Here is a 12,207-nt window from a genome sequence, read left to right as displayed (position 1 = left end):
GCCGGTGTAGGCCCGGCAGCCGGACATCCCTCTCACAATCCAGGACTGCTGGCTCCTAACCACTTGCCTGCCTGCCTGCCTGCCTGCCTGATTACCCCTAACCGCTTCTGCCTGCCAGTCTGATCACCCCCTAACTGCTCCCCTGTCAGCCTGATTGACACCTAACTGCTCCCCTGCTGGCCCGATCACCCACAACTGCCCTCCCCTGCCAGCCTGATTGCCCACAACTGCCCTCTCCTGCTGTGACTGCCTCCTCCAATAGGACCTGCCTCCTCTGCACGAGGTGGCGGAGACACCGGCACCGGCCTCCTCTGTGCCACGCGGAGCCCAGGACCCCCAGGCCTCACCGTGTGGAGCGGCCGCTGGGACCTCCTCCACTGTGCGTGCGGCCATCTTATGGTGGCCATCTTGTGATGGCCATATTTGTGGTGGCCATCTTGTGACAATGTCATGCGCGAGGGTGTGAGGACCACCTAGGCTTTTATTAGTGGAGAATTTTATTTTTAAAAGGCCAGGTAGCAGAGTGCACTTTATGTCCTTGTGATGTTTAGGGTCTCTTTTCACAATAATTAATGAATCTTAGCACAAAAAAAGTTTTATTGTGCACTTACTGCATGCAGGTTTCTGTGTGAATCACTCGATTCTCATACATGATCTAAGAACTATAGCTTGAGTTAGGAGCCAATTAACAGTGGCTGGCCAATAAAATATCTACCAATGATATTTTAGTCCCAAATAAGTGTAAGTATATACTAGTATATATATATATATTAATGACAAATTTATAAGAAGATATTTAAAAGGTATCACTGAAAATTTTTATGCTAATTTTAATCATCTATATCTTGCCGATTGAGAAAACAAATTTCTGCTTATATCTGACCTGTATTTCAATGGACTAATATGTGATCCTAAAATCTGCTGATATAAAGTTAATAGATAAGATCTGGCTTTAAGTGATAGGCTAGCCAAAAAACACACACAAAACCCAAAATTTTTGTTTTCTAAGCTTCCTTCTTCTATTATACCATTTAATTAAGTACTTTAAGAATTTTCTGAGGTTTATCAAAGAATTGCTAATACCAATCCCCTAGCCCTAACTGGTTTGGCTTGGTGGATAGAGCATTTGCCTGTGGACTGAAGGGTCCCAGGTTCGATTCCAGTCAAGGGCATGTACCTTGTTGCGGGCACATCCCCAGTAGGGGGTGTGCAAGAGGCAGCTGATCGATGTTTCTCTCTCATCGATGTTTCTAACTCTCTATCCCTCTGCCTTCCTCTCTGTAAAAAATCAATAAAATATATTTTTTTAAAAAACCCAATCCCCTACTCACAAAAACTAATAAAATAAAAGGCATCATAATAAACATAATGAAAATTACTCCCCAGCACTAGTTTCTTAACTGAATGCAACAAACTCTGAGGGTCTTTTATGAACCAGGAACTATTTCTGGCACTGAACGTAGAAAAATAAGAAGCTTAAAGACTAGTGGGGAAATAAACACTTAAATCAATAAGTAATTTCAGTACAATTGGCAAAAGTATGCACAGAAAGGAAAGGTCTCTAGCCTAGCTAAGGGAGGTGAGGAACTGGGTAGAATAAGTACCAGAAGGTAACAGGGAAGGTCATCAGAAGGAGATTATGCCTGAGTCTTGAAAGATGAGCAGACAAGCACAATCAGGTAACGAATGGGGTGAAAATTTTAGCAGACATAGAAGAAGTGTGAAAGAGTCTATTTCACTGGATTATAGGAAATTTTCTAAAATTATGTCCTACTAGGACCACCATGACCTTTCTGTGGCTTTTGTTTCTTTGACCTTTACCATTTCATCCTTCATCAGCTCATAATGGAGGGCTATTACACTCCACCATTCGAAGGATATATCTCTGTAAATCTCAACCATCCAGAGCATAGAAAGGGACCTTGAAATGTTAGATGGCTTCCACAAAAACAATGTGGTAAGAAGTAGAAGAAAAGACATCTTCTTTGTCTTCTCATCAAGAAGGAGACAAAAAGTGCACAATAACCAGGGAATATTTAGTGTAGGGGTATTCAGTTCTGCACAGTTCAAAACCCCTGTGAGAATATACTATAGAACAATATGTTACCTGACGGTCAAAATAGTGACCCAAGGTCACCAAAATAAAGTTATCTCTTGTGTACCTGTTTATAAAGCAGAGGGCTATAAACAAATACACTTAGAAAAATCTCTATCCAATATTGTTTAAATAGAAAGATTTTATATTAAATGAGAAACATGCCAATACTTGTGAAATTCATATTTATGAACCACCTCATTTCTCAACCATACCAGATAGATGGAATTAATTATTATAGTACAAATAACAAAATTTAGGAACATAAATAGTCTTTGGATAGAAAATATGTAGGATTCTCAGAACAAATAAGCAGCACATAATGCTATATAAACTGGATTACAAACCATTATTCGTGCTCACCTTTCACTATTCTACGTAAGTAAAATATGTACTTTGAAAAACAAACAAAAAAAATATTTAGGATCACAGATTGTGAGAAAAAATTTATAGCTTCTGATTTATTATGTACATTGACTATATTTATATGACAAGATTTCTATTTCAAAGGCATATTTTATCTGATATTTGCACACATAAAGTCTCAATAAATGTCTATTGAATAAAAATATGAATGAATTTAAAAAGATTTTGTATGCTAAAGAAATGTCTAACTATATAGCTTCACAGTAAACTCTAGCATATCAATTTGGCCAACAAATTGGGCAAAAAATAAAGGCATTCCATAAAGTACTCGACTTTCTTACATTATCAAAAAATGAAAAGTATACAATATAGATCAAATCTCTATGCTAGATTGAGACCAAAATATCAAAATAATATAAATATACTTTAAATATCACACACATGAGCCATATTAGTCAATCTTGGGTGGCTATCAATGAACAAGATATTTTACTATATTACTCTGTCCTCAAGGACTTGATGTTAGAATAGCCTAAGTCACATTTTTAACCATTTTTAAATTTTTATGTTTTGATTAAGTGTTGAAATTTTTGCATTAAGCTTACTATATACTATCCATCTCCATGGCCTTATGAATTTAGTCATTTAAACTCACAACTGATCACTGATCTATATTCTACATTGTATCTCTTTCCATATATAGTACATTCTGAATTCTATACAAGTTTTCATTCCTTCCTTATCCAGAGAGTCTTCATCCAGGCTTACCTGAAAGTCTTTGTTAGGGCATTAATATCCTAATTTATGCTATTTAGTTAATAATTTCTTTACTTCACATTAAATGAACTTGGTAGTAGTAACATTTACAGAGAAACACTCTAATTTCCATGAATTTACACTATTCTGTACATTATTCTTGAGAAGTGAAATGGCTAAGACTAGAAAAAAATAGTGTTGGCGTCCTGATTTATAATTTCATAAAAACAAATTCAGCAATTCATTTATAATAAAAGCATGAGAGTTCTTAAAAGTATTTTTTCATAGTGTACAGTAATCTAATTTTTTCCTGTCCTTGGCCAGAACTTTTACATGTTAAAAATTACATTTCATAAACCATTTTTAAAATATTCAAAGTGCCAATTTTTAAGAGTTATTTAAAAAACCCTAATAATTAAAAAATTTAAAAGCATAAAGAATTTTTCATAAGAGAAAACACTTGAACATTATTCAATAATGGCCATTTTAAAGTTTCTATGAATACACTAAATACATACTGTTCATTGACTTATTTGGCATTCCACTTAGAGAAAAAAAAATGTGTATATGGGCCAAGGTAGTTTAAAAAAATTGTTAGCATACCCATGTACAAACTGAGGATTTAGGACCACACCATTGCACTCAATTATATTGTGAAATAAAAGCTTCATCATATTTATTTTCATATCCCAAATTAATCTAACTTTAATAACTTCATATGCTCTAGACCTAAGATGAAGGTTCATTGGCAATAAGAGATCCTTTGATTTTTATGAAGAAAAATCCATGCTATTCATGATATTTATAAAATTAACATTTCAATTAGGTGTCATTCTCTCATTTATTAATTGAACGAATACATTTCTCATAAATTCTGATTTTCTAAGTAGGACCACCTCCCCCAACTTGAGATACATCTGCCATTTTCAAGATTTTAGTAACACTTGTTGAAAAGACTATTGAAACGTTTATAATAGTGAGAAATTTTGGTTATCCCAAAGAAATACATGTTGAAATTTTTTGGAGAAGCAAAGATAATTTTATGGCTTTCAAAATTAATTCAAATGAAACTCAATGTGAGCCTGATTTTGGCTATGGGTAAAAAAAGGATCATTGGAAGATCGAGTTCCAAGGGACCAGCAGGTGCCAACCACTTTAAAATTTACCTTTCCTATATGACAGCATTTATTCTTAGAAGAAAAAAGTCACCTTTCTTTCTAAACATGCCACTCAGATTAGCCTAAATCCAATGGACACTGAGGCCATAGGTGAAAAAAGAAACATCCAAAGGGATTATTTATTCCAAGCCATGTTTGCTGCCATTTCAGGGTCGCCCGTAAGCACTCTTCCTCTGTAGACTTAAGAGTTGACCCCTCATGTTTGACACCCCCTAAAAAAAAACAACATTTTGGACAAGTTGCCACTTTCCAAAGTTGGCAAGAAGGGAAGCAAATGAGAGATGTATGAGAACCGACGCGCTTTTCCCTCTGAAATGCCTCATGTTTACTTTTGACAAAAGAAACAAATAGAAGCAAAACCGAGATTCAGAAGGAACTCTCTCTGCTGCGTGCCCTGGCCGAGCTTTTCAAAGACCCTTTACAAAAGAAGCAGGCTGGAGGCTCACCTTCCATCTCGCCGCCTGGCTGGGCTGGAGCAGCAGCTCTGGCTACCCGGCCACTCCACGTGCTCCTGCCGTCGCCAGGACGCAGCTCGCAGCTGGCGGGAGATTCCTGGCTCGGGGAGTCCCCAGGATCCGCTGCCGAGTCGGCGCAGACCGAAAAGGGCAGGAGCCCGCGACCTGCTGGTGCGCGGGGTTACAGCGGCGCTGGCTGGCGGCGGCTTTAAAAGACGCTCACGGAGGAGCGCAGGAGGTTCCGCGCCTCCATCCCCTTTTTGAATGTCAAACTGGAGAACCCCTATAGGATGGAAATGGCGCATCAGCAACTTGTCTCAAAATGTCTATTTTAGAAGGATATGGATGGGAGAGTATTATCACATTGGGTGAAGGGCGGGGGAGTCCGGATGGCTTTCTTGCAAGGTTAAGGTAAAAGCGGTTTGTCTTAAATTGAGCAAGAACTGGAACTTTTGGTCTAGATTCCGAGATCATAGCCATGAATAACAATGAGAACTTCATTCTAAGTATTATGTTTTTCTTCCTCAGTTTTTCATTTCACATGATAAAAGTTCTTGGTCCAAATTTGCAGAAATTTCTAAGACAGTTCAATAGGATTTGGACATTTTTATCAACTTTTTCATGTTTGGAAGCAATTCTCTCACTTGGGTTTTCCTTTCTGGGAACTGCTTAGTTTATCTGCCACCACTCACAAAATACTACACACACTATGTCTGTGAATTTTTTACTACCCTGCCTTCTTTCAAATAGGACCCCAGACAGCTTACAAAAATACATATATAATGTATCAGAAAAGTAAGTTTTTAAAAAGTGGAGTTAAGGGTCAGGGGATAAGATAGTAAAATTAACTCAAAGATGTTAGTACACAAAGATGTACTTTAAGCATCTTTTCCCAACATCCTTCCCACTTTATAGAAGTAAAGCACACATTTGACTACAGGGAGAGGAAAGGGGAAGTGACCACATAATAGTTTTTCAAAAGCAGAGCTTTTCTTCACACTTAAGTCTAAAGGACATGTTTAGGTGAGCCTTATAAAGATACCCAGTGGACTGAATTGGACAATATGTGAATGATTCTCAAAAAGATCACTATCACCTTTGGTATAAATTTATATTATTAGTGTATATAAATATATCTGAGACCTAAGATTGGGAGTTTGTGCATCAGCAGACCATATTGGAAGAAACCCACTCTTACCAGTTAAAGTACGCTTGCAATTTTATGAATTTTAGTTTATTTAAATATGCCTTGGTACAGAAGGTCAACATATATACATATCTATGTATGTGTGTGTGTGATTTTTTTTTTTTGAACGAGTGAATGCATTAGATAGGCTTTGTTTTAAGGACAGGCATCTCTATAGCTTGTATGGGTTGGAGTTCTACAGGATAATATCAATTTCAGAGAAATACTCTAAACACCAGGTCTAATTTTAGTACTGAAAGGGGAAATTTGTTGTTTGTTAGTTTCTAAAAGCAAAAAATAGCACATCAAAGTAACAGAAGAGGAACTGTAAAATTACACAGGGATGGTGTAAGGATGAATATTAAAAAAGTTATAAAAAACTTTTATCTTCCATGGCAATGTTCTTTATAGTTAACATTGGAACGTGTTACTACTCTCTAAATAATTCAAAATTGTGTATTTTGGACTCCAGAGAGTGATACCTAAGAGGATAGGTAAAAAGTAAGCGGGTAAAATAATTTATGTAGCTACTCTACACACCTTAAGTGTGGGCTTCACATAGTGATTCCTTCCAAAAAAGTATAGGAACTTTATAGTAGAGAACTTTATAGTAGAGAAACCTGATAAACACTACTTCAGCAGGTTATCAAGGTAACATTAACAGTGTAAGGCATGTTGACAGAATGTTCACTTGATATGATGTGAGGAGAATGGCTTTTTACCTCTGTAGTCTTCCACACCAAAAACCCACAACCCCAGACTACTAGTGAGGAAAACATCAGGCAAATTCCAAGAGAGACATTTTTCAAAGTGCCCTACCAGTTAAGGTCAAAGGTCAGATCGATGTCATCAGAACTATTACTGTCAAAGTCATCAAAATTAAGAAATGTCTGAGAAGCTGTTTCAGCCAAGAGGAACCTAAGGACACATGATAACTAAATGTAATGTGGGATCCAGGATGGGATCCTTGAGCAGAAAAAGGACATTAGCTAAAAAATAAGGAAATCTGGCCCTAGCTGGTTTGGCTCAGTTGTTAGAGCGTCAGCCTGCGGACTGAAGGGTCCCGGGTTCGATTCCAGTGAAGGGCACATGCCCAGGGTTCAGGCTTAATCCCCAGCAGGGGGTATGCAGGAGGCAGCCAGTCAATGATTCTTTTTTTTTTTCAGTCAATGATTCTTTCTCATCATTGATGTTTCTATCTCTCTCTCCCTCTCCCTTCCTCTCTGAAATCAATAAAAATATACCATTCATTTGGTTAAGTCTCTTCTGATAGTGTTCAAATTTATCCTACAGGATTTACAAGGATCAATTACTTATAACTGGGAAGCTAATAAAACGCTGGGTTTATAACGCACTTTGACTAAAAACAGGAATAAACTCTGATAAACTTCTAGGGAATCAAAGCTCATTGGTCTTCGTTTTCATCACCTTAAGAAGGAACAGTTGAGGCTAAACTGAATCTAGACAGGGTAACTGACAGGGGTGGATCTGACTCAGTGAATCACATATCACGGCTTATGCTATGTAAGTAAAATTAACAGTGACTAAAAATGAAATCACTGACAAAGGCTGCTCCTGGACCATCAGAGACAGTCCAAGTACTGAGTCGGCTGGAAGGAAATAAAACTGAAAAAAGAAAGAAAAAAAAAAATACACCACCTCTTGATCTCACCCAAAATAATCCTTCTGCACCCTGTCTGAACCTTGGGCTCTCTCCCCACCAGCCTACTCAAAACCACGACCGAGGGTGTCCCGCTGCTAAGAAACAGTCAACACAGGCGGCTTTCGGGCCCCCGAGTGAACGGCCAGGAAGGAAGCACGAAGACCCGGGCGCGGGCCGGGCCTCCCTCTGATCTCGCCTTCTCCATCCCCACAGGGAAAGCAGCTTTGGGCTCGGGCCTGGCAATAGAGCCCATGTCTCAGAGCAAGGTGACTGCACAGATCTGCATGGCCGGTCTCGCCTGTCATCTGGGGAAGTTGAAAACGAAGAGTAAACGTTCCTCTGGAGTGGGAAGGCATGGAAACACCTTCTTCGTCTCGCAGAAAAATGCAGTTGGGCACAAAATGAGTCTAAGAGCTTGAAAAAGGTTGGGGCACGGTTTCAGACACTGTTCTCGAGAAAAACGACATAGGAAATGCTCTCCGTTCCCTGTGAGGAGGAAGTTCTCGCAAGCTTCTTTCTCCCTTCCCCGGGGCCTAATATAATCGCATGCCCAGCCCGCCCTACCCCACCGCCATATTGAGGACCTGCGGTGTTCTTCTCATCGAACTCTTCGGCCCCTAGCCTAAGGAAGTGGCCCACACTCCAAGCCTGGGGTTCTTTTCCTGTCCTCTTTCCTTCCGGCAAGGGCTGCTCAGAGAAGTAGGACGCGCAGCACGCGGGGGAAAATGGCGCCAGGCGGGAGGCACGAAGCTTCCACACGATGCAGGCCGCGTGCGCACGCGCACAAGGGGGCGGGGCGCTGGCCTCCAGTGCGCGTGCCCAGAGCCCTCTCGCCCCGCCCCCGGGCGTGACCCCGGCGGTTTGCTCCGCCCAGTGGAGGGGGGGATGGGGAGGCGTTGGGCGGGGCCGAGATAGGAAGTTGCAGGCCCCTCGGCGCCCACCCCTGGGGGACGCTAGCCCCTGCGAGGCGATGCGAGCGTGGGTCTTAGTCTCCGCGGTGCTCTGGTACCTCACCAGAGGTGGGCATCCTCCCGCCCGGCCTCCAGGACTCTCCCCTCTTGCCTGTCCTACCCCCTTCGCTTCGCCCCGCCCTGTCCCACTCTGAGCCCCTGGCCCCTCTTCGACCTAAAATGTCAGTGGTTTCTTTCCTCCGCAGTTGGATGGCAGCGTTTTTCCGAATTCACTGAGAAAGGCTTCGTGTATGGCAAGCTAGTGCACACAGGTAATAAAGACCTCGTCACCTGCACAGTCTAGCAGAAGAGCCGGGTGCCGTGGACCTGCTACAGTTGTTCCCGTGGAGGGGAAAGGCAGCGAAGGCTTGGTGACCGTCTCGCGTGGGCTTTGCTGCACTGGCTGAAGGTTGCCTCGCGTCGTCCTGACAGCTACCCTACTGCGCCTTAGTCGTGTCACCTGGCCTACAGCCCCACATCTCGTAAGGATAAGGAACTAGGATTCGGTCCCGATCGCTTTCGCTGATGCCACCTCACTTCCAGGTGTCTCTGCACCAGGCCCACTCAGAGGAGTCCTTTCCAGGACTGGAAGTCTCTCTCTTTGGAACACTCTTCTCTCTCCGCCTTCTTATCTAGAACTCCTCCTACAACATCTTTTACGGTTCAGCTCAAATGCCCTTTATCGCTGTGATGGAACTTTCCCACATTCCCCCAGGAGCACTAGTCAAATGGCTAACTTTAGATAACTTTGGGCCGGTTCATAGCATTTCTCATGTTTGGAATCTCTCAATGTTTGGAGCTCTGCTACTCCCTGACACCACCAAATTGTAGGACAGTGTCTTCTTTATATGTTCAAAACCCGGCGTTCAATAGGCTTTAAAATTAATATCTTGGGCCACATTGGTTCCAAGCAGATTATTGCTGCTTCCACCAAGTCTGAAACAGAATAGGTTAATTGCAGAAAATCAACCTACTATACCCCATATAGGCTTAATTATTGTTCCCAATTAGAGGACATTTATAGTTAAAAATCAAGTTTCCTTTAGGGGTGACAATGACCATCTAAAATAGTTTCACAACCAAGCCCAAGTCCTTTTCTGATCTTTAAATTGATTCCACTAACCCCGTGGTCAGCAAACCACAGCTCGTGAGCCACATGCGGCTCTTTGGCCCCTTTTTTTTTGGTATTTTGTGGAAGAGCCACACTCAAGGGGCCAAAGAGCCGCATGTGGCTCACGAGCCGCGGTTTGCCAAGCCACAGCTTGCCAATCACTGCACTAACCCTTCAAATAATTATGATTGCAGTGAGTTCTGAATTTGTACATTGTATTGTGTACATTTTTATAAGCAAAACTATATTACAGAAAAAGAAAAGTATTGACTAGTAGTCTAGAGTTTTAAAACCTATGAGAAAGAGCCTTAGCTGGCTTGGCTCAGTGGATAGAAGGTCTGCGCAGGCGGAAGGGTCCCTGGTTTGATTCCGGAAAAGGGCACCTACCTCGGTTGCAGGCTCCTCCCCTGCCTGGGCCCTGGTTAGAGATGTGCAGGAGACAACCAATCCATGTGTTTTTTCACATCGATATGATATTTCTCTCTCTCTTCCAGTCTATCTAAAAATCAATGGGAAAATATCCTCGGGTGAGGATTTAAAAAAAAAACAAAACTGTGAAAAACACAAAGGGCTTTAGCATTCTAAATGTTATCATGAATGATACACTGATTTTAAAAATAGTGAAATCTGAAAAGAACTAATCAGAGTATCTTTGGGACAAAATGGTAGGTATTGCATTTATCAAGTTAATTTTGCTATATAATGTATTTATATATTATTTTATCTTGTCACAGTGAAGATATATGTAGAATTACACCAAAATAGCCCATTCCTTGTCTGTATGGATATACAACTTGCTAAAAAAGAAACAGTGGACCCTACCTACTTATGGATTGGGCCTGATGAAAAGCCATTAACAGGTAAATTATTTGATTTTAATACCTTCCTTTTTAATGATGTGAACATTTTTTTAGAAGAGCATTATCACTTATTAGAATGAACAAATTGAAATTTAATTTTTTTAAATATATATTTTATTGGTTTCAGAGAGGAAGGGAGAGGGAGAGAGAGAGATAGAAACATCAATGATGAGAGAGAATCATTGATTGGCTGCCTCCTGCATGCCCCACACTAGGGATCGAGCCCTCAACCTGGGCATGTGCCCTGACCAGGAATCAAACCGTGACCTCCTGGTTGATAGGTCAATGCTCAACCACTGAGCTACAATAGCTGGGCTGAATTTTAATTGCAATTCCACTTGCTCCATACTTAGATAACTCATATATCTTGGTCTGTGCCTTATTTTCTCCTTATGTAAAAACTGAAGCAGTAATTTTTGCACCCCACTTCCCAGAGTTGTATTAGTTCAAAAATTTTATAAAACCTAAAATTTATCCTCATAGCACCTGTAAAAGGAGATGAGGTATCTAATATGTAATTTTCATGATATTAGAAGAGTGCCATGGATTATAAATATTAATTTATGTCTTATGTGAAGAAATTGTATAGCATTACAGGGCAGTGTAATTTTATTTACTGAATTATTGGTATAAACCAATTGAAATTAGATGCATCAAGAAATGAATTAAAGAAAACCAAAACCTATTTCAAAGCTCTACTTATCTCATATGGTTCTCCAAAGAGTAATATGACAGAATTAAGATTTTGTTGAATTCTTAAAGTTAAAACTGTCCATTAAATTTTACATTTTTGTATTTATTTGTAACCCTAAGCTTACTAAATAATGTTTGAATTGTTATATATTAAATAACCAAGTAATTTACTATTTCTGTTTAGGAAATTACCGAATAAATATAACTAAAACAGGAAAGCTGATGGTGAAAGATTTTCTGGAGTCTTTATCTGGACTTTATACATGTACTCTTTCTTATAAGATTATCAAAGTACAAACCCAAAAAGAAAAGATGGTAAAGAATAGATATGACTTTATGATGTTTGGTAAGAATATAGGCACATTTTAACTTAATATACTTAGCTTGGATCAGAATTAAGTGTATGGTTTCTTTAGTGAAAATGATTCTGTCATATCCAGGGTATCCCTAAAAAATGTACATGCACTTTAACAGCTGATAGCTCAATTTTGAAAATGAAATGTATTTTAATAAACACTGCCTTTATAATTATTCTAAGTGTGTGTATACATTTTTTTTGGGACACCCTCTATAATCATTATGATTTTCAGAGTATTCTGTGTATTTGACCAGGCAAACTCTTAAATTAATGTCAAGAGAGTGTATACTAAATTATCCCCTGTCAGCCTCCCACTTCCCACTGTTTAGGTATGCAATCTACTTTGTCATAATTTTGACAGGTATCTTAAAAACTGATGTTTAATCCTATAAAAGCAAATTAATGATCCCTTTCATTGGCTATTCTGACAACAATGACACTCTGCCAATGAAGACCCTCCCCCAATCTTATTTTTTCCTTGATACTGTTAACATATATATATATATACTAGAGGCCCGGTGCACAAAAATTTGTGC

The 12,207-nt window shown here is 39.8% G+C and overlaps 2 protein-coding genes across 2 annotated transcripts in view; one reads left to right on the top strand and one right to left on the bottom strand.

Moving 5' to 3' along the window:
* The window catches only part of IKZF3 (IKAROS family zinc finger 3 (Aiolos)), a 74,755-nt gene extending 69,651 nt beyond the window's left edge, over positions 1-5,104 (bottom strand). The window contains exon 1 of the mRNA XM_005861883.2: positions 4,842-5,104. Coding sequence (XP_005861945.1) covers positions 4,842-4,848 — 7 coding nt within the window. The 5' untranslated portion in view covers positions 4,849-5,104. The remainder of the gene's footprint in view (positions 1-4,841) is intronic.
* A 3,565-nt stretch (positions 5,105-8,669) lies between these two features.
* The window catches only part of ZPBP2 (zona pellucida binding protein 2), an 8,166-nt gene continuing 4,628 nt past the window's right edge, over positions 8,670-12,207 (top strand). Inside the window, exons 1-4 of the mRNA XM_005861882.2 lie at positions 8,670-8,718; positions 8,856-8,921; positions 10,495-10,620; positions 11,498-11,659. Coding sequence (XP_005861944.1) covers positions 8,670-8,718; positions 8,856-8,921; positions 10,495-10,620; positions 11,498-11,659 — 403 coding nt within the window. The remainder of the gene's footprint in view (positions 8,719-8,855; positions 8,922-10,494; positions 10,621-11,497; positions 11,660-12,207) is intronic.

This window comes from Myotis brandtii, unplaced genomic scaffold (genome assembly GCF_000412655.1).
Source record: "Myotis brandtii unplaced genomic scaffold, ASM41265v1 scaffold157, whole genome shotgun sequence".
NCBI classification, from domain to species: domain Eukaryota; kingdom Metazoa; phylum Chordata; class Mammalia; order Chiroptera; family Vespertilionidae; genus Myotis; species Myotis brandtii.
Note: the sequence above shows the minus strand (reverse complement) of the source record. Positions and strands in the feature narration are given on the sequence as shown.